The sequence below is a fragment of the Pholcus phalangioides genome, unplaced genomic scaffold (genome assembly GCF_987345545.1).
Source record: "Pholcus phalangioides strain wild (caught in Gottingen) unplaced genomic scaffold, Ppha-v1.0 ptg000010l_1, whole genome shotgun sequence".
Taxonomy (NCBI): Eukaryota; Metazoa; Arthropoda; class Arachnida; order Araneae; family Pholcidae; genus Pholcus; species Pholcus phalangioides.
Genome location: NW_028301603.1, coordinates 8,727,311 through 8,749,586, shown reverse-complemented (window position 1 = coordinate 8,749,586; position 22,276 = coordinate 8,727,311). Strand labels below are relative to the sequence as shown.

Below are 22,276 nucleotides of genomic sequence, written 5' to 3'. Positions count from 1 at the left end.
ACACACACACACATAAATGCCCTTTTTTTGCCGATTTTGAAACTTTTTTGGTTTTCCTGCCATAAATGCCTCTATTTTAACATATTTTTAAGTTTGTTATTGAATTTCAGAGGCCATAATCTATACAAATTGAATAGTTTGAGCCTATTGAGAACAAAAGAATCGCTGTTTTTAAAATTTTCCAACTGTCTCGGTACTAATTATCATCAGAAAGCCCAAACCCTTCCAGCCCATTTAAACGCGAATGAGCGATCTGAGAGATAGAGAAGTTGGCATTACAGTGCATTAACTTTGCTTTGACCGGATGGTGTTAGACGTGAATGATTTTGTCTCAGATGAACGCAGCCCCATGTAATAAAAGCAGAGGAAAATTAGACATTTTTGTTTCTCCCCACATGCTTCTTCACATAAACATGTCTCGCTCAGGCATTGGACTGCATTGTATATGTATAGCTGACCGATGACTGTCCCAAGAGGTCATCCATTAACGTCATGGCGAAGTAGGAGCAGATAGGATTCTGCGGCCTATGTTGTTCTGCTGATTGTTTTTTACGCCATTAATGCACTGCAAATCAACCACGGATATTTATGTTACATACATATTTAGTATTCGATTAAATTTAGCAGCGCCCTCAGGGGTATACGACAGATGCGGCCACGCAGGGCCCCGCGTTTGAAGGAGTCCCGCATACGTGGTAATATAAAAAAAACTAATTTTTTTACTACATTAGGACAAGGTAGCTACGTATGTTTCAACTATAGTAATGATAATGATCATTCCAAATAAACGGGAATTATTCGCAACTTGAAGGAGTCCCGCGGGTCATTTTCTCCACGGGCTCCGCGTCTGGTAATGGCGGTCCTGGAATTGACCTAACAATGAGGGTCTACTGATATTTTATTTTGGGCTTGAAATTAGTTCAACTTGCCTTATATAATGCAGTTATAGTAGAGGGGAATAAATGCAACCAATTTTTCAGCTAGTTTTTAGACCCTTAATACCTTAGTTTTAATTATTTTTTCTTTTGCATAAATTATAAATGCCTTTTTTAGTACCTATTTTAAGCATTTTTAGTGCCTTTTTGCCTGCCTATTTTAAGAATTTTTAGTGCCTTTTTGCCTGCCTATTTTGACCTTTTTAGTACCTAAACTTCCAGGCTGTAGTCATTACTTTCTTGTGGATGATGATCGATCATTCATCGCCTAATCGAACTGCTCACCATCAAGTTGTTTTTTGTTTTTTGGTTCCTAGGTGGAGCTGATGGCGGACAGCGTGTCCCTGGACTTGATTCAACTGGCAAAGTCTCAAAGCAATCTCCTCAAGCATCACGGTGACGTGAAGTTCTTCTGCCAGGAACCAGAAGCGTCCGATCCGATAACTTTCACGACGCGCGAATCGTTTCTGGTATGTCAAAGAAAGAAAGAAATTGTTTTGCATAACATTCACACAATCATGGGAAAACAATTCCCTTCTTCTTATTCAGTGACAGGAGGACCGTGTGTCCAGAAAATTAAGTTCGTTAACCCCCTAACACTATTTAAGTAGGACAGGAGTACCCTTTACTCTAATAAACTGTATCTATAATTCTAAGGGGGAAGCCATTGTTTCTCACGAGGAATTTCAATCCTGATTGGTACGTTTCTGGTGCCCGAGTGGCATGATGGTAAGATGCTCGTCTACCATCGTGAAGGTTGTTGTCAGGGTCCCGGGTTCGAACCCAAGGTAGGATAAGATATTTTCCCCCTAACGAACTCAAGGCGACCACCGATAGACAGCGCCTTCACTTCCCACCCATCTCACTAATGGCAGTAAACTACAATATAGCGATATCGCTATCGGTGGTGTTTCATTCCTGCTGTAGACGTCTCTAATAGCGTAGTCATAACAAGCTGTCAGCTCTGTCTATAGTTATCTTCACAACTTCTTGAATTTTTTTTAGTTCAGCGTTTCTCAACCTTTCTGAACCCAAGGACCACTGAAATGTCTGATACAATTTTACGGACCACATGTGTCCCGTAATACGGGACATTCCTGTAATTTTGGTTCCAATTATTTTTCTATATATGTTCCGTTTTTTTTTAACGAGGCTTTATTTAAATTTGTAAATTTACCGAAGTCGCGAATGCACAGATATGTCATTCATGTTGCAAGGGGTACTATAGTTATCAATATATAAAATTTAACTTTTTCAAGATGATCTTTTCCGCTGTTGATGTTGATTTTTTCTGCCTTGCAAAAGGACCTTCACGGTCGTTCAGATTGACCTTCTAAGCCGTTCAGAGTAATCTTCTAAGGGCGGTATTCACCGACATGGTTTAAACTATAGTCGCAATTTTTTGATAAGAGATCCACACGGATTGGTTAAATTCAGGTTTTTAACCAATCTATGTTGGTTTCTTATCCAAAAATTGTGACTACAGTTTAAACCATGTCGGTGAATACGGCCCTAAGCCGTTCAGAGTAATCTTCTAAGCCGTCCAGAATAGCCGTTCAGAAGGGCTTCTTAGTCGTCCAGAATGATATTTTCTGCTGTCCATGGTAAATTCGTCTGCTCCCAGAGTGATCATCCGTCTTGGTCAACTTTATTTTCTCGGAAAACCAGAATGATCTTCATGGCGGTATAGAATGACCTATTTAGCTAATATATGGACTTGGTCATCGTTCGGTAAGGAAGAAGTATGAATGGGTGCTAATGGTTGTCATCTTGTTTGCTTTCCAGAGGGATCTTGTCTGTTGTTTAGATTGATCTTTTGTCATCCAGAATGATCTTCTAAGCCGTCCAGGATGATATTCTCAGTCGTCCAGAATTTGCCGCTGTGGTGGTCGAGTGGTCATAGTGACGGACTCGCATCGCGAGGATCCGGGTTCGAACCCCACCGTCACCGCAGTGGTGGTCGGCTGAAGTTGGTTTCCTGTGGTTCCCAACTTCGAGACTCAAATGCGAGCCGATCTCCACATTGAAAAGTCTCGCCACAGAGAGCAACAGACCTTCAAAAACTTCAAGAGTATTCAGTCATCATACTTCACATCTGAAATATAGATGGCAACACTGGAAAATCGGGCACAACACTAGGTTACTCACTCAAACTGTTAGGTACTTACTCACTAGGTAGTAAATTGCCTATGGCGATAGACCTGAGTTGACCTAAAAAAAACTAACAGCCAGAGGCTTTTGATCCCGATTGAAACTTGTTCTCACGCGATTCCGAGTTTGGTCCGACAAATACATTTAGTGTCAGCGACTCTTGAGCTTTGGGTCACGACCCAAACTTGATTCGCAGGGGGTTCCGAAATGGGCCGTACAAATCCTCTAACAGCCAGGGAAAATTGAATCATGGGTCGCAACCTAGACTTGATTCGCAAGGGGCTTTCTAGATGATTCGTGCAAACCAACTTACAATCCTGTTGATACAATTATTCAATCATTACACTTGACTCATAGCTAGAAAAAAACTGGTGGCAGATGGCAGCGCTACACGTAACAAGCATTACACACAAACAAACTTCACTACACGTACGCGCACATTCCAACATGTATCAATTCGTTAGAGGTCCCGCAGAGGAATATGGAAGAGGTACATGTATGATTTAGTGGTAGCCGTCCAGAATGGTCTTCTTAGTCGTCCAAATTGATCTTTTCAACTGGCCGAAATGATGTTTTCGGCTGTTCATGGTGAACTCGTCTGCTTCCAGAGTGATCATCCCGCTTGTCCAAATTGATATTCTCGGGAAACCAGAATGATCTTCGTGGTGGTCTAGAATTTGTTTTAGATGTCCAGTATGATCATTATGGCTGTTCACGGTTGCCACCTTGTCTTCTTTCCAGAGATATATTTCCCTCAGCTCTATTCGAAGCTGAATATGTCTACCTTCGCTTCATTCTCGGTTGAAGATGCCTGCCTGTCCGCTCCACTGGAAGCTGAAAATATCTACCTCGCCCTCATTCTCAGCTGAAGATGTCTGCCTCTGCTCAGGCGCGAGGGGTGATCACCCCCCTTTCCCAAAAGCCAAATGATATGGGAAGTGTCCTTTCCCATAAAATACAGGACGATCAAACGAACCTGCACGATATAAATCGCTCTTTCCAACACATCACCCTGGATCCGCGCCTGTGGTACAGTTGCCTGAAGCTCTCTGGTCGAGGCGTGACATCGAGCTCGGGTGACGTGTATTAAGGGATCATTCAAGTATTACGTAAGCAGATTTTCAGCCATTTTTGACCCCCCCCCCCCTGTCAGCAAAATTCAGCGAAACACTGAACCCCTGTCAGCAAAATTTCGTCAGCAGCTTAGAATATTTCATATCTTCAAAAAGGGGTGGTTGATGCCGTAAGCAACCTCCAAACCCCCCTTCCCCCCCCCCTTTGTCATCAAAAGTTAGCAAATCCCCTCGATTGCTGACGTAACACTTGAATGACCCCTAAGCGAAGATATACTCTCGATGCACAGAAGGCGTACGGGAGTCCAGCGCATCTTAATATACCGTACCTCAAGTGATAACAGGCAAATAATCAATGATAATTATCTCATTTCCCATTACCATCATCAAATGAAAAAAAAAACAAAAGCGAAATCGAAATTAATGCAATTCTTTAATTGATCTTTGATTACTTGAGACTCTCTTCCATTTTGAAATTAATTAATATTTCAAATACAGACAACAAAAAAAAGTATCGACGGGGTTCCTTCGATTAACTTCGCGGGCAATTAGCTGACGTGTTAACATTGAAAATAATAATAATAATAATAGTTGCATGTATATAGATACGACGTATATATAATACTTGAGATTCCTCGTCTAGATTAGTTTTATTCTTTAAACTCCGACATTTTCTTTTTTCCAGAATGAAAAACATTAAAAAGAAATGGAAGCGATTCCACATTCGGTATAAATTAAGGGGGCGACGAAAAAAAAAGCTGAGTTTAAAAAGGAAATGATGATAATTGATTCCCCCTTAATTATCTGATTAATTATCCAGCGATTAGTAGTCCGCAGGAAACGGGGGTGTCCCGTCTACGGGGAAGCAGTGTGGTTGGAGAAGTCGGGGAGGGAGAAGAGGGGGGGGGGGGTGTCAGTTGTGTTAGAGCTAATTTTAGCGGCCATTTATTGCTATGCAAATTAGTTTTCCCTGAAGATGAATCGGGGTTGGGGGAAAAAAATTAAGAGGAGTAGGACGGGTAAAGCTCACGAAGAAGCCCCACACACACACACGACTCTTGTTTCGTGTATCTTCAATTTCAATGAGAAATTATTGATAACTACGTACAGGGTGGTCATAAAATAACTTTGCCGATATACACTGAAGAGCCAAAAAAACTGGTACACCTGACTAATATCGTGTAGGGCCCCCGCGAGCCCGCAGAAGTGCCGCAACACGACGTGGCATGGACTCGACTAATGTCTGAAGTAGTGCTGGAGGTAATTGACACCATGAATCCTGCAGGGCTGTCCATAAATCCGTAGGAGTAAGAGGGGGTGGAGATCTCTTCTGAACAGCACGTTACAAGGCATCCCAGATATGTTCAATAATGTTCATGTCTGGGGATTTAGGTGGCCAGCGGAAGTGTCTAAAGTCAGAAGAGTGTTCTTGGAGCCGCTTTGTAGTAATTCTGGACGTGTGGGGGGGGGCGCATTGTCCTGCTGAAATTGTCCAAGTCCGTCGGAATGCACAATGGACATGAATGGGTGCATGTGATCAGACAAGATGCTTACGTACCTGTCACCTGTCAGAGTCGTATCTAGACGTATCAGTGGTCCCATATCACGCCAACTGCACACGCCCCATACCATCACAGAGCCTCCACCAGCTTGGACAGTCCCCTGTTGACATGTAGGGTCCATGGATTCATGAGGTTGTCTCCATACCCGTACACATCCGTCAGCTCGAAGCAATTGGAACCGAGACTCGTCAGACCATGTTTCCAGTCCTCAACAGTCCAATGTCGGTGTTGTCGGGCCCAGGCGAGGCGTGAAGCTTTGTGTCGTGCAGTCATCAAGGGTACACGAGTGGGCCTTCGGCTCCAAAAGCCCATATCGATGATGTTTCGTTGAATGGTTCGCACGCTGACACTTGTTGATGGCCCAGCATTGAAATCTGAAGCAATTTGCGGAAGGGTTGCACGTCATCGCCAAGAGTGAACAAAGTTGTCAAATATTGCTGAAATTACGGAAAAATCGCAATTGCGGGAAATGGAGCATTACAGCAAATTGCATTGGATTAAAATGAATTCCTCGAAATAAAACGTTCACCAAAATTAGTGCACTTATTTTTGTAATAATTATCATAATAGTTATGAGTTTAGAAATAATTACAATCTTTGACTTCAATAAAGAATAAAAATCCAAGCAAGCGTCATGTAAAAAACGGGGGAAACCGGGACACTTTTGCCAAAAAGACGGGACGGGCAGAGAAAGGAAATAAACCGTGACTGCGTCGGGAAATACGGGACGTATGTTTTTAGTAGTCTGCTGTTCAAAGATCTTCATGGTTGTACAGAGAGATCTCAACAGCCTAGGATGAACTTCTCGGCAGTTCAGAATCTTTTTAGCTACCCAATATGTCAGCCGATAAGGGCGAATTTGTCTGCTCTCCAGTGTGATCTTCTCGTCAGCCCAGCATGATCTTTTCAGCTGGTCAGGGTGATTTACTAGGCTGTTCAGAAAAACCAAAGGTACCCATTCCGTGAGGTTTAACGGCTGTCCAGAATGGTCTTAACAGTCTAAAAAAGATTTTCTTGGCTGCTCAGGATGATGGCTATAATTCCGTAATCGGAATCACAGTCTGGTTAGTCGTTACGCTCTCTTGTGATAGGTTCATTTCTGAGTTTATGACGTAACATGGTTTTAATCCAATGCAGCCAGTATCACGCGTTGCCGAGGGTAAAATTTCGCCGACTTGGGGCCATTCAAGTATTACGTAAGCAGAATTTTAGACATTTTTGACCCCCCCCCCCATCAGCAAAATTATTTCGTCAGCAGCTTAGAATATTTCATATCTTCAAAAAGGGTGGTTGATGACGTAAGCAACCTTCAAACCTCCCCTTCCCCCCTTATCATCAAAAGTCAGCAAATCCGAAACCCCACCCGATGCTAACGTAATACTTTAATGACCCCCTTGCAATGACCCCGACTACTGAAATATAGTCAGAACGATCTTTCATCGAAAAGTGTTTTGGCGACAATTATGTCCATGTTTTATAATGTTACGTGATTAGGTTTTAGCTATGGCAACCCTAACGTTCAAAGGAATCGAGACATTCAATATCTTGAATAATAATCCCATTTTATATGGTTTTGCTTACCCCAATAATAGGTTCTAAATGTCTCAATGAATGCTTGCTTCCTAATGAAGTACTTTCATGAATTTAAACAGCTTCATTACATTAATGTGACCGACACCAGGTGGCGATATCGATCGTTCGCTGCTTGTGAACCGTCATCTTTTGTTGATAACTCAGATGGACAACCTCATATAGCGGTCACGATCTTCAAAATTTCAGAGAAAAACTATGTGATAAACTGTGGCCGCTTCTTATATACGATCGCGATTTTCCCCTTTAATATACATCAATAATTTATGTTAATTATTTATTGAATATATCAAATTACATATATATTAAAAACAAATTGTGTGCAATTCTTCTGAGTGACGTCACAGTCTGGTCAATTGTTACGCTTTTGTGATAGGTCCATTTCTGAGTGTATGACGTCACACGGAGTTAATCCAATGCACAGCTACTATATAACCATGAATCACACGCGTTGGCAAGGGGAAAAATTTCGCCAACTTTTGCAATGACCCCGATTCCTGAAATATAGAGCCAGAATGGATTTCCTGACTTCTAAAGGGTTATCTTTTTTGGCTGCGCAGGGTAATATTGTTTGCTGTCTAGAGTGATCTTTTCGGCTGCTCGGAAAGATCTTTTTGGCTGTTTGACCTTCTTTGCTAGAGTGACTTTTTCGGTCATTCAGATTGGTCTTCTTATCTACCCAGAGAGATCTTTTCAATTATTTAGAATGATATTTTCGGCTTTTGGGGCCGTTCAAGTATTACGTAAGCAAATTTTTAGCCATTTTTGACCCCCCCCCCCCCTGTCAACAAAATTTCGTCATCAGCTCTGCCCCTCTGAATCCAACTCATATTTTCATAAAGGGTGGTTTATGACATAAGCATTATCCAATCGGAAACTCCCTCCCCCACCCCTTATCGATGATGACGTAATACTTGAACGGCCCCCTGTCAGGGTGATCTTAATTGCTGTCCAGAGTGATCTTCTCAACTGTCCAAAATGATCCTTTCCGTTAACGGTGACCTTGTTTGCTGTTGTTGGTGATATCTTCGGCTGTTCAGAATGATCTTCTTTTTAGCGGTCCAAAATGACTGTTCTGACTGTTCACTGTCATCTTTTTTGCTTTCCGGGATGATAGAATTTAAAGTGATGGAGAGGAGCTAGCTATATAGGACAAAGGATTTTCAAACTTTGAGGAGCACGTTCATAGGCAGCTGATCGAAGTTTCTCCGGAGAAGTGCTATTTACCTCCGAATCTGTGAAGCTACTTGCAGAAATACTTCTTGACCGCCACGCCAGAGAGATCACTCTGGGGCACCGAATCAGATCACTCTGGACAACCAAGAAGATCACTTTGATCACATGCGGAAAAACTATATCTTCTTGGTAAACTGAATCATGTGCTCGAGTGTTAACATATGTGTCCCCGTTATCACTTATTCAGTCATGCTTCAAACGATTTCTGCCACTAAATGTGCCAAAGCGTTACCGTTGCTTGGTTTCGTAGGTTCGAAACAACCCACAGACATTCCCAAAGATTTTTTTTTTTCAGTTTAATTTATAAAAATAACTTCCTTTAAAGGATATAGATGGCGCGTGCGAGGGAACATTTCCAAGAAAGAGATATCCCATGTGCGTGTCTTTTTCTTTTTAATTAAAGGAAACGTTTCGTTTTAGGGGGTTAGTGCACTCAAATTTAACAAAAAACACTTTTTTTTTCAATTTTTAAATAACATGAAATTTTCTGCGTCCAAGTTTTTGTTTAGGCATTACACATGCTAACGCTTTTCACTAAAATGCTTTTTTTCACAAGCTTTTTGTTAGATAAGGAACATTTTTTCGAACACCCCCCCCCCTCCTCCCTCTTTCAAATGGCTTGAAACTCTGAGTGTTACTCAACACAATAGTGTTACACACTTTAACACACGAGGATTTTTTTATTAAAATTATTAAAAAAAAATTTTTATGGGTAAATTTTTGTGAATTTTGAAAAAGCTGATGTTAAAATTCGGGGAAAAAAATAACCAACAATTAAAATCCCAAATGCTCTTGTTAAAGTGCATAAAAATATCCATAGTATTTGACAAGAAAAAAATTGAGCGCCTAAATTTAATAGAACTTTTTTTAACGTTTCTTAAAGGGAGGGGCCATTCAAGTATTACGTCAGCAGATTTTTAGCCATTTTTGACCCCCCTTGTCAGCAAAAGTCAGCAAAACACTGACCCCCCCCCCCCCCTGCAGCTCAGAATATTTAATATTTTCAAAAACCGGTGGTTGATGACATAACATAAGCAACCTTCAAACACCCCCCCCCCCGCCCTCTTGTCATCAAAAGTCAGCAAATCCGAAACCCCCCTTCCCCCCTCGATGCTGACGTAATACTTGAATGACCCCAAAGGAAGGACAACTTTCCCAACCGCCCCCCCCCCTCCCCTTGAAATCCCAAGTAATTGCAAATCCGTGGATCAGAATAATTAAAATGTCAAACATTTATAAGTCGTAGCCTGTTCAGGGCAGGACGAGCATTTCAGCGGAATCCATTACATTTTACTGTGTATAAAATACATGATGGAATATGCAAATAGAATCGCTTCCGAACCTAATCTACATCGTTCGAGATTGTCTTTCTTCTTGAGCATCGCTTAAAATCGAAGGAGGGGGGGAGGGCAATGATTACGGAGGGAGAATGAGCAAGAAGAGCACAACATGCTCCTCTGTCTCTCTCTCTCTTTCCTCTTAAATTGTCTTGGAGAAAGAGGGGGAAGGGGTAAAACGGGAATCGTTTTAAATTCGTGATCAAACTCATTACGGTGTTTGATAGGATCCTCTTCCCATTCCTGCAGCACACATAAGGTCATCGATTTCCTTGGCGTCTTCATTGGTCTGGTTCTTATGAGCTGAGTCAGAAGCCAAAGTTGACCTTATAGAAAGAGGTAGAATAACGAAACTTAGAAATATATAATCAGCCGTCTTGGAGTCGAGGTCAAAATTCTTGGCGGGGGAGAAGGGTCATGTGACACGTCGTTTTCAGGTTGGAATTTTACTGGTAAATCAATAGTAAGGCTCATTTTTCTATGTACAGTGAAATCTCGACTATCCGGCCTGGTCTCTTGGCGCCATGACGTCGCCAAATCATCGGAGCTGTCGCTGAACTTCGCTAAGTTTGTTGCCAATTTGGCGATATTTACAGAGGAATGCGTTAATTTTCATTTTTACGTAAGATAATGACTATTTACACATGAAAAACGGCATAATAAATGATAAATAAGAATTATTTACATAATATTCATAACCTTCCTTTTTTTTCTGTAATAAATTTTTACAACGTACATTGCAGTACTTAACAAACATTTATACTATGTATATGTTACCACGCGTCAAAGCAAGAGGTTGGCCGCTTCGTGAACTGGACAGCCCAGTTGATCCAGCCAATGCTTGAATTTCATGCTTTCGCTGGTCTTTTGGCCGGCCCCCATATATCGATCCCTATGTGTCCCTATGTATGGATCCTAAATTACAATATAGTGATATGGCCAGAGTTGGAGTTTGGTGAAGTAGTAGTATATATGGATCATTACGCCCGAATGTCGTTTTAGTAAGATGCATATTTAGTAAGAGATTACAAAATATGAATAGGAACAGTTTTTGAAATTAAAATTGTGGTATGGTGGGAGTAGAAATTGAGCATTTATAGAACTTCGGCCTATATCCGGCCCGCTCTTCCACCACATTAGGCCGGATGGTCCGGAGATTCTACTACTACTTCTACTACTACTAAACCAGACATACACCTCGTCCATATTCCTAGTCCGGATTCTACTGTATGTGAATGCGAATGATTTTGAGTTATATGATACGTTGTCACAACGAAACTTCTGTTTCATATGTAATGATGCCTTATGCAGTGGCGTCGGAGCCGGGGCTACTGTGAGTGCTCGAGCATCCACGGTAACTTGTGACACGGCTCTGAGCACCCACAAACTTTATTCAAAAATCGAAATTTCCTATAGACGAGCACCCACAGGTTCGAAACACTTCTGACGCCTGGTTTGGATCCGTGCCTTGATGGAAGTCATCAAGACGGTGGAATGACCTATACCGAAAACTTGACTTTTGCGTACGTGGAAACGAGATCTTCAACATGGCTTGTCAGTTAACTTCTGTATCCTTTTTTCCTGTATTTTTCTAGGCACTGCCAACATGGCAAGGAAGTCGCACCGGCACAATCGCTTTCAAGTTCAGGACAAACGAGGGTACGGGTCTCCTCATGTACAACGGCGGAGCTCCATCTGCTCAGGGATCTTCAACGGGTGACGTTTTCGCCCTCGAGCTGCTGGACGGGCACGTTTACCTCGTGCTGGGCCTAGGCTCGGGTGTGGCCAAAGTGAAGGCGACGTCTAAGAGATGCGACGATGGTTCCTGGCACAGTTTGACGCTTCGTAGAACCGGACGGAGTGGTCGCATCGCTGTCGATGAGGCTGCCTATGACTTCACCACGCCAGGTAAATGTCTCCGAATGAGATGCCTCTCAATATTATTGAGTTTTTAGAACCCTCTATGACATTTCTTGCTATTTTTCCGCTAGGAACCGCCAGTCAGTTGGACCTCGAAGGCCCTCTTTACATCGGGGGTTTGGCTACTCCGGAACAGAGCACGACGGTGCCACCAGAACTGTGGAGCGCTAAGCTCCGCTACGGGTTCGTCGGGTGCATGAGGAGCCTGGTCATAAACAGCAGGGCCGTCGACATGGCTGCCCACGCTCGTGAGCAGGACACGGCGAGTCTCAGACCATCGTGCCACGCTTCGACTTCGCCGCACTGCGACTCGCAGCCCTGCCTCAATGGAGGTGTCTGCTCCGAGGGTTGGAACAGGTTCGTTTGTGACTGCACCAGGACCAGCTTCACTGGATCCATGTGCGCTAAAGGTATAATTTTTGCGTGAGTTTTTAACTCAGTTGCTTGCGTGCGTGTGGGAAATGAGCTGGATATCATGTTTAATGCTATTCCCCTGTCCAATACAGATGCCAGTACCCTGAGTTTCGATGGCAGTCAGTTTCTACGGATAGCCATACCAGAGGGTTCACGGACTCAAGCCGAAGACGTCCATCTGCGATTCCGTTCGCCTAGGCCAGGTGGCCTCCTACTGGCTACGACATCTGACAAGTCGGTGACTTTTCTAGCCATCGGACTGGAGGCTGGGAAACTCAAAGTCGTGTTGAACCTAGGAAACAAGAACAAGGTGAGTCCTCTCATTGGCCATTATAGTGCAGTCAATCATTATCTTTCTCGTTATTGAATGTAATAACTAGGGCTCGGATTTCTATGTGTGTGTGTGCGAGCAATATATACAGTCAAACCTCGTTAGTGCGTCACCCGGTTAACACGTCACTCCGCTTACTGGATCACATTTTGGAAGTCCCAATTATCCTCAGGCAGGAATTGGCACAGCTATGGCTTACTCCGTTTAACGAGTCACTTCACTTATCAAGTCATATTTTTGCTCTCCCAAGAGTGACTCATTAACGAGGTTTGACTGTATATATATTGCATACTTCGTTATTTCGCGCCACTGACCAGAGCTCTTCTTCGTGGTGCCAACGTGTGATACACGGCTGTGAATCGTAGCTGTATTGGATTATCTTCACGTGACGAGCGAAAAGAAATGTGAGAGGAAAAACTATATACTAATATAGACGTATAGTTTTTTCTGTCAAATTTTGGGGAAAAAAATTATTACCGCATCGTGACCGCGATGTGATGGGTTGCCGTAGCTACTAGCATGGCCATAATTATTAGGGGAAAAAAATGCATAAATTGGCGATGACCCCCCGAATCATTTCTTTCTTATCGGACTTTGGCCAGGGATTTCCGGCCATTTCGCGAACTGGCTGGCCACAGCTTGAAATTCTGACATTGGCCAAGTCAATTTACAACGAAATTGACCAATTCGCGATCTGATCAATTTCGGTCTTTGGCAATAGCATATACATTCACACCATAATTCGTTACTTCTCTCTTTTATTTTGAAAGAACAAATTAACCGATTGACACAAATTAGTTTTTTGCACTTTATTTGCAATAAAATGAAATATTTTTATCATTTTGAAAAATCTACTACGGGGGGGGGGGGGGCTCGTGACGCCTCTTAAATAAATGTACCGAGTAATTACCAAGGTTTATGAGAGAAATCCTAATTTTTTAATGAATATTTTTCCCCTTGTCCTTTTCCCTCAGATAATTCATTTCGGGCAGAGTCTGAACGATGACGCTTGGCACACCGTACACCTCAGGAGGCGAGGACACAAGATGGCCCTTCACGTGGACTCGGAATCCAAATCATACGGTTAGCTTGAAGCTTTCAATAAATTTTGTCTACCTGTTGTTATTATTATTATTATTATTATTACATTTTTTTTATATATCGCATTGTTCAGGTTTTCCTCATGACGTATTTTTCAGAGGTTTCCTGTTGATATTGCATTGTTTAGATGTTTTTGTTCACATAGCATTCTTCAGATTTTTTTCTGTTGACATTGCACTCTTCCGTTTTTTCTCTTGACCTAGCGTTCTTAGGGTTTTTTTCCCCTGTTCATTTAGCACTCTCTTCAGATGTTTCTATTGACCATTACATTATCCAGATTTTTTTTTCTGTTGACCTTGAATTCTTCATATTTGTTTTTGTTAACATTGCATTGTTTAGATGTTTCTGTTGACATTGCATTGTTTAGATGTTTCTGTTGACATTACATTGTTTAGATGTTTCTGTTGATATAGCATTCCACAGATTTTTTCTTGATCTTTTTGATCTTGCATTTTCGAAATTTTTCTCTGTTGACATTGCATTCTCCAGATTTTTCCAGTTAACTTTCCATTGTTTAGATGTTTCGTTTCTGTTGGCACTGAATTGTTCAGATGTTTCTGTTGACACTGCATTGTTTAGATGTTTCTGTTGGCCCTGGATTGTTTAGATGTTTCTGTTGACACTGGATTGTTTAGATGTTTCTGTTGACACTGCATTGTTTAGATGTTTCTGTTGACACTGCATTGTTTAGATGTTTCTGTTGACATTGCATTGTTTAGATGTTTCTGTTGACATTACATTGTTTAGATGTTTCTGTTGATATAGCATTCCACAGATTTTTTCTTGATCTTTTTGATCTTGCATTTTCGAAATTTTTCTCTGTTGACATTGCATTCTCCAGATTTTTCCAGTTAACTTTCCATTGTTTAGATGTTTCGTTTCTGTTGGCACTGAATTGTTCAGATGTTTCTGTTGACACTGCATTGTTTAGATGTTTCTGTTGGCCCTGGATTGTTTAGATGTTTCTGTTGACACTGGATTGTTTAGATGTTTCTGTTGACACTGCATTGTTTAGATGTTTCTGTTGACACTGCATTGTTTAGATGTTTCTGTTGACACTGCATTGTTTAGATGTTTCTGTTGACATCGCATACTCCAAAGTTTTTATGTTGATCTTTCATTCATGAAATTTTTTTCTTTGTTATGTGACCTTGCATTCTCCAGATTTTTCTCCGTTGACCTTACATTGTTGATTTTTTTTTCTCTGTTGGCATTGCCTTGTTCATGTCTCGGTTGAGATTGTTCTCTTTAAATATTTTTTCTGCTTACATTACGTTTATTCGATTTTTACACGCACGTATTGCATTCATATTTCGCATATAATTTTTGAAATTCCATCTGTAAACAAATCATACATGAAGTTTTGAGAAGGCTATAAGGTAAATAGACCTTACCATCATCAGTCTTTGTTAGAGAAAGCGTATAAATTTAAATCATTGTTGAAATAGCGTTTGTTACCGCAATAATAATCGTTGGAAGATTATGTGTCACTGAAATATCTGTTAAAAAATTCTTTTGACACAAAGATTAAAAACCGGAAAAAGTTATTGTCGTTCAAGTCACGTCAGCTGATTGGTTTTTGTGTTCCTGCAGACTTAGGAGCTGTAGATTCCGTGACGATGGACATCCAGGTGCTTCATTTGGGAGCCGTTCACCCGGACACCCAGAAACCCATCAAGGGTTTCCCGAACTTCGTCGGTCACATGCAGCACCTGGTATTCAACCGGAAGCATTACTTGGACATGGCACACAGTGGGCAGGTTCCTAACATGAAAGTAAGTGCTTTAAGTGACAACGCGTACTTTATTCAGTATTAATATTCCCCTACTCAGGTCTTGGCGACTTAATGTGATGGATTGATGATGAATTCTCTTCCAGGTCACGGCGAAATTTGGGAAGAAGGATCATATAGTCCACCATCCGGTAACCTTTAAATCGAAATACACTTTCCTCGGTCTGCCTCAGCTACGAGCTTATTCAGGGCTGAACCTGTATCTTCAGTTCAAGACCATGGAACCAAACGGCTTGATCCTCTATAATGGTGGGAAAGGGCAAGACTTCGTGGCCCTGGAACTGGTGAACGGTCACCTCCACTACGTTTTCAACCTAGGTGATGGACCCCGTGGAGTCCGCTCCAACACCAGAAACACCCTGAACGACAACCGGTGGCACGCAGTAACGATCGGAAGGCCGTCGACGTACCAGCACACTCTGATGGTCGACGACATGGTCACCAAGGTACATCATTACCCATCAAGTTATTATGTATGCACTTGAAAGCAAGCTGGGACGTGGAATCATACCAAAATGTTGCTGATCTTGTCTCTTACAGGTGAACAGCCCTGGTCCTAATACTCATTTGGACTTGAACGGCCTGCTATACGTCGGCGGAGTTCGTCGACCCATGTACAACAACCTCCACCGCCTAGTGCATTCGAAGCACGGCTTCCAAGGGTGCCTAGCCTCTCTTGACCTGAACGGTGAAACTGGAGATATTTTGAAGGAAGCACTGATTCCTTCTACGCTAGTCGCCAAGGGCTGCGCAGGTAGGCGTATTGAACGTCTGAGCGACAAATGCCGACTCTTGTAACATTGCTATGCTTTTATTCATGTTTCCGATTATAAGGCATTTTAAGCTGCAACTCAATCATCAAGATAAGAAAGCTCAGTGGTTCCCAATCTATGGGGCGCGTACCCCTTCCCCCCCCCCCCCGAGATACGAGACGGACTATTCAGAATACGAGGAAACAATCAGCAAAGGGAGGGCTGGGTGTGCACACCTACTAGCTCTAATAATAAAAGAACCTCTTAAGCATACGCGTGTTTAGGAATAAACAAGCATCCTACTCTTTTCTAGGAATTCACAAGCTTTCTATGCGATGGGCACTCGACCCGGACACTTTTTTGGGAGGATACAAGGCAAAAATTCACAACTTTTTTTCCGTAGGACTCTGGGGGGGGGAATTCCACAAAGAGAACGTTTTATGTTTTTTGGGGGCTCCGTAGAACCATCTCGTAAACATCAAGGGTCCCGCGGGAACTAAAACGGTGGAAACCTCTGGTCTAAGTGGTAGACAAGCATCCTACGCATGATCTAAGGACGCACTAGAAATGCACGCATTTTTAGCGCTACGGATGTCACCTTCTACGCATTTTAACGACTACGGATACTCCCCCCCCCCCACACACACACACACACATTCTGTGTGTAAAGGTACGCAACGCATACTTCTAACTGATTTCAAGGGCAACGCATGTCTCTAACGTATTTCTAGGGATAGGCAACCCAGCGCATTTCAGAGGCAACGCATGCCTTCTATATGGTTTATGGAAAATTCACCGAGAACAATTAACCACCATTTGCTCATTCGCTCGCTACTAACTCATTAGCTCACTCATTTGTTTATTTGCTGACTCACTGACTCATTACTTCACTCAGTGAATCATTTGCTCACTCCCTCATTCATTCACTCAATCGCTCATTCATTCGATCATTCATTCATTCGTTCACTTGCGCACTCGATCATTCATTCATTTACTCATTTTAAACCATATCGGTGAATTTTGTCAATGATGAATTTTCCATTCGGTGAATTGTTGTCGGTGAATTTTCAGTTTGTCGGGGACACACTCCTAGAGCCAATCTCCCCGTTTAAAAGTCTCGCCACAAAGAGCAGGAAGCCGACAACGGTACAAATATTCAGTCATTACAATTCACTCGTCGTTCAAAATATAGATGGCAGCACCATAAAAAGCATTGCACAGAAACAAAACTCACATTAGGTCCCACAACACATACACGCACAGCTTTCAGTATGGTCCAGGTCTTCTTCGATCACTTGCTTATCTTTTCATTGAGACAGAGCGGTGGACTGTCTGGTTAGAAGGAGGAGGGAGGATACGCTTCTAAGCATTTCAACTGCTACGGATACCGGTGATTCAGTGAGGGTACACCACACACTCCTCAAACTCTTTTCTAGGGATAGGCGAAGATTCTTACGCATAATCAAAGGGTATGCGTGTCTTCTACGCATTTCAACTATTGTGCATGTCTTCTGCACATTTCGTGAGAGTACGCAACGCACGTCTCTAACGAATTTATCTGAACACGAAGCTTCCTATGCGTTTTCATGAGTTATGCGGTACTTGAAGCATGTTTGACCTTTCGTGTAATACAAAATCATTGTTGGAGAACAAATTGTAATGTGCAAAAATTCTCTATAAAGCATTTCTGCAGATTCACTAATGTGTTTAATTCTTTGTTTCTTCCACCATTCAGGACCAGTAACGAAATGCAGCCACAGCGCGTGCGCGAACCACGGTGTGTGCATACAGATGTTGAACAGCTACGCATGCGACTGCGACATGTCTTCATTTTCTGGACCTCTGTGCGCTGATGGTGAGCATGTGTGTTGTCGCCTTCTCCTTCTTTAATTTTTAATGATGTGATTTGCTGATGTGCCATCTTCTGGCTTCTCTTATTTGTCTTGCCCTTTGTGTGACAGAGAGTATCTCGTACGAGTTCGGTCCAGGAACAGGACTGGTAAACTTCACTTATCCGGCTGACAAGAGACCAGACACCAAAACAGACCTCGTGGCCCTTGGTTTCATCACCATGACCGACAATGGGGTCCTCGTGAGGATCGACAGTGGAACTTCTAACGACTATCTCGAAGTGGAAATAGTACGTATATAATCGGTCTCTCTCTCTCTACTGCAATGGGTTTTTTTTATTTTAGTCATACTGATAACGAACAACTGTTTGGTGCCACGAAATAATCACTCCTCAATAGCATTGCATTTAGTATCGGTAAGCCACGCAATGCGGACTCCTCTGCTCCATTTAACAGTGCCGTCTTAAAGCTTAGGCCCACCCTAGCACGCCCCGGGTACTTCAAATGTATAAACGAGCCTTGTAATAATGAGATTTGGTGTTAATATTTTCGAGAGTAAGTAAGTATGGAAATTTGTATGCAGAAACAGCACTTTCAGCAAATTAGGGGCCCTTCTCACGATATCACTTCGCCCGGGGAACCATGGCACTGGTAAGACGGTACTGCCTTCTAGTGGAGCAGTGTTGCTCAAACAACCTGTGTACGAGGTACTTGTACGGTTGAGTAGTAGTAGTAGCGTTTCTCAACCTGAGGTTGAGAAACGCTACACATGAAACTATGACATTGAGAAAAAACACATGAAAGGTGGCTAAGGCTACGATCATACGAGTTCCAAGAATAGCAACTATGAAGAAAAAAATTCATAGGGCGACGGAGGAGATGTCCGGATATAGTAAAAGAGGAGGAGGAGGAGGAGGATATAGAGAAAATATATGGTCGGAGGGGTTCTGAAATGTAAAGGTGCGATGATGATGATGATGATGATGATGATCCCTCCGCAGAAGAGGCAAAGACAAAAAAGAAGAAACAGACAAATCAGCAGATTGAGGTGAAAACAAACAGGATAGTTCAGGTCGCGCACCTCGTTGAGTGGCCTCTTTCTCTTCTTTGTCTCGCTCCTCGAATACGTGCTCCATTTATAGCGCCATCGGTCATGGGTATGACCGGGCTTTCCACTCACCAGAGGTAATCAACCGGGAAACGGACTTCCAAAGGTTGAGAACCACTATAGTGGAGGAGCTCCGCTTCAAATTTGTATTCAATTAGGCGCGGATTCAGAACGATGTGACGGGAGAGGCGAATTGTGTAAGTTCGTTTGTCGTCCCGTATTTTAAAGGACAGACAAATTTTCTAATATTATTCTGTTCTTCGGAGAGTGGTCGTTCCCACAGCGCCCCCCCCCCCACTTCTGGGTCCTTGCCTGAGGACATCTTCAGCTGCGAATGGAGTGGATACAGGCATCTTCAGATGCGAATAAAGCCGGGAATATATCTTCAACTGTGAATGGAGTGGAGGCAGACATCTTTATAGCTGTAAATAGAGCAAGGCAGGTGGATCCAGGGCGATGTATCGGAGAAACGACTTAATTGTGTAGGAGCATGGGATCATCCCGTATTTTGTGAGACAGACAGATTTCTCCCAAATTATTAGGCTCTCTTGGGGGGGCGTGGTAGTTGCCCCATCACCCCTCGTCCGTATCCGCACTTTTATACAACGTTCCGGTCAATGGTCTAATATCGATTTGTTCTGCTTTGCAGGTGGATGGAAATGTGCTGGCTGTATACAACATGGGCACCGAGGACCACCCTATAGGCGAGCACAGCGTCCGCGTCAATGACGGTCACTACCACGTCGTCCGTTTCACGAGATCTGGTGCCAACTCCACCATCCAGATCGACGAGCATAACGTCCGGGCGAAACAGCCCACAGGTTATTCATTCTCATTCATTTCATGTCACAATCCAAGTTCGAAGTCTGGACACTCCGCAAAGTGGTCGGTCATTCCCCCACGTAGTCACCCAGACTTCAGGAATCGACCACTTCACGAAGCATCTAGACTTTGGACATGGACCGTATCGTATGTCATCATCATTTTAAGAGACATCTTTTACCATTTCTTATGCGTAACCTTGCGTTTTTTCGTCGCATTTTTTTTTTTTCATTTCACCATGTGTCTGACTCTTTTTACAGGTCACCAGCTGACGGTGTTCAACAGCCACGCGACGGTGCAGGTCGGCGGCAAACGCAACTCGCTCGGCAAAGCAATCGAGCGGCCTTTCCAAGGCATCATCTCTGGATTAGTCTTCAACGGCGACAGGATTCTCGACATGGCGGCCGAAGACGACCCCAGGGTCAGAGTCGAGGGAGACGTCGAGCTACTAATGTCGTTGCCGCTGGGTTTGCAACAGCGAAGCGTACCTTCCCAATACGACAACACGCATAGGATGATGCAGGTACGAAAACATTCGCCATTAAAATAATTTATATCCGGCGGCGTATTGTTCAGGTGTATATATCGCGTACACATCTGATTTATTTCTTAAACATATTTTTTTTTCCTACACAGTCCGGGGCTTCACCCACTTACGAAGGTGACGACCTCGTCTACTCTGGTGGAGGTGGTGGTGGGTCGGGCTGCTGGGACGATGAGGATGACTGCGGAGAGATTGAACCAACTTCAGGTCAGTTGCTCGACATCTTTGTTGAATATCTGACAATATTCGTATACATATGAACAGGGCTCATTTTAACCTTTTCCGGTGGGGGGGGGGGGGCAAATAACATGTACTCAATGTATGTATCTATACAGTATATACACATACATACCACTTTTAGTGTATTTTCTAAAGCCGGGGAGGCAACGCCCCCCCCCCTGACACCCCCGCCCCCTCCAAATGACGGGCCTGCATCTGAACTCCGAGTATTTAGATCGAGTGCCTTCAATCGTGAGCATCGTTTACTCCCATCATCAGAAGAACGGCACACACACAGCGACTCTGACGCAACCTGCTGATTTAAATTCTGAGGATTCAACCTGCTGAGTAAATTCTTGAAGGGGGATGCTTTAATTGTGGTGCTGAGAGAGAGAGAGCTCACACTCGCACGTAATCGATTTCAAGCAACGAGCACTCTTGGATGCGAAAGTGAGCACCATGGTACTCGCGAGCATAATTGAAGATGCCTGAGTTAGCGCATCTAACCTCCTCCTCGTCCTCCTGCTGTATTCGAATTCTAGCTTTGGCAGGAATTTACTAAATCAAATTCCGGCTTGAATCCCTAATTCCTATTCTAATCAGCATTTTACTGCGATTTAAATGGATCTGGTAAGACGAAATAAACAGATTTTACGTGTCCCTTGATACATTTGTTGAGCCGATCAAGACACCGACAATGACTCAGATAGTCTCCATTAACGATATCTGAGAATCATACTGCTATAATGTTGGACAAAGATTTTCCGTGTCCCTTTTGTTGAGCTTATAAAGTCACTGACGTGGACCTCATTGAACTTTTTGTCTGACCACTAACCAGCTAATTTTGGTCGTAGATTTTGTGCGTCCTTTGATATATTTGTTAAACTAATAAAATCCCCGATTTGAATTTATATGATCCATTGACATTGGAATTTTAGTCTGAGCTCCAATCTTCTGATGTCGTGGGTGTAGATTTGGCAAACCTCTTGATATATATGTCAGACTGATAAAATCACTGATGTGGACTTCGACCATTTATCAACATTGGAAACTGCGTCTGAGCACTAACCTGCAAATCCCGGAAGTAGAGCTAATCAAGGCACGACGTGGACTTCGATAGTCCATTGACATTGAAATCTTTGTTTGATGCTAATTTTGGACGCACATTCTGCTTGTCTTTTTTCTCGAGCTGATAAAGTCACTGACGTGGACTTGATACGAGTTTAATTTTTTTTGTCCGAGTAGAAGATGACCTGTTATTCTCAGATGTTGATTTTGCGCATTCCTTGATAGACTTGCCGACCTGATAAAATCACTGACGTGAACTTCGATAGTTCATTGTCATTCATTCAATATCTGTTTGCGCACCAACTTTCTTATGTTGGGCATAGATTTTCTGTGTCCCTTGATACACTTGCTGAGCTGATAGTCACTGATGTCGATTTTTATAGTTCATCGACATTAGCGTCTTTGAGCTCTAACCTTCTAAGGCCGTAGATTTTGTATCGCCTGATACACTTGCTGAACTCATTAAGTCAC

At 42.8% G+C, this 22,276-nt stretch overlaps 1 protein-coding gene across 1 annotated transcript in view; it reads left to right on the top strand.

The window, feature by feature from the left end:
* Positions 1-22,276, top strand: part of LOC149080850 (neurexin 1-like) — a 196,835-nt gene that overhangs the window by 168,369 nt on the left and 6,190 nt on the right. Inside the window, exons 8-20 of the mRNA XM_089237516.1 lie at positions 1,253-1,405; positions 11,480-11,792; positions 11,876-12,214; positions 12,311-12,528; positions 13,524-13,632; positions 15,244-15,425; positions 15,529-15,888; positions 15,983-16,196; positions 17,930-18,049; positions 18,156-18,334; positions 19,802-19,973; positions 20,235-20,497; positions 20,611-20,725. Coding sequence (XP_089093642.1) covers positions 1,253-1,405; positions 11,480-11,792; positions 11,876-12,214; positions 12,311-12,528; positions 13,524-13,632; positions 15,244-15,425; positions 15,529-15,888; positions 15,983-16,196; positions 17,930-18,049; positions 18,156-18,334; positions 19,802-19,973; positions 20,235-20,497; positions 20,611-20,725 — 2,737 coding nt within the window. The remainder of the gene's footprint in view (positions 1-1,252; positions 1,406-11,479; positions 11,793-11,875; positions 12,215-12,310; positions 12,529-13,523; positions 13,633-15,243; positions 15,426-15,528; positions 15,889-15,982; positions 16,197-17,929; positions 18,050-18,155; positions 18,335-19,801; positions 19,974-20,234; positions 20,498-20,610; positions 20,726-22,276) is intronic.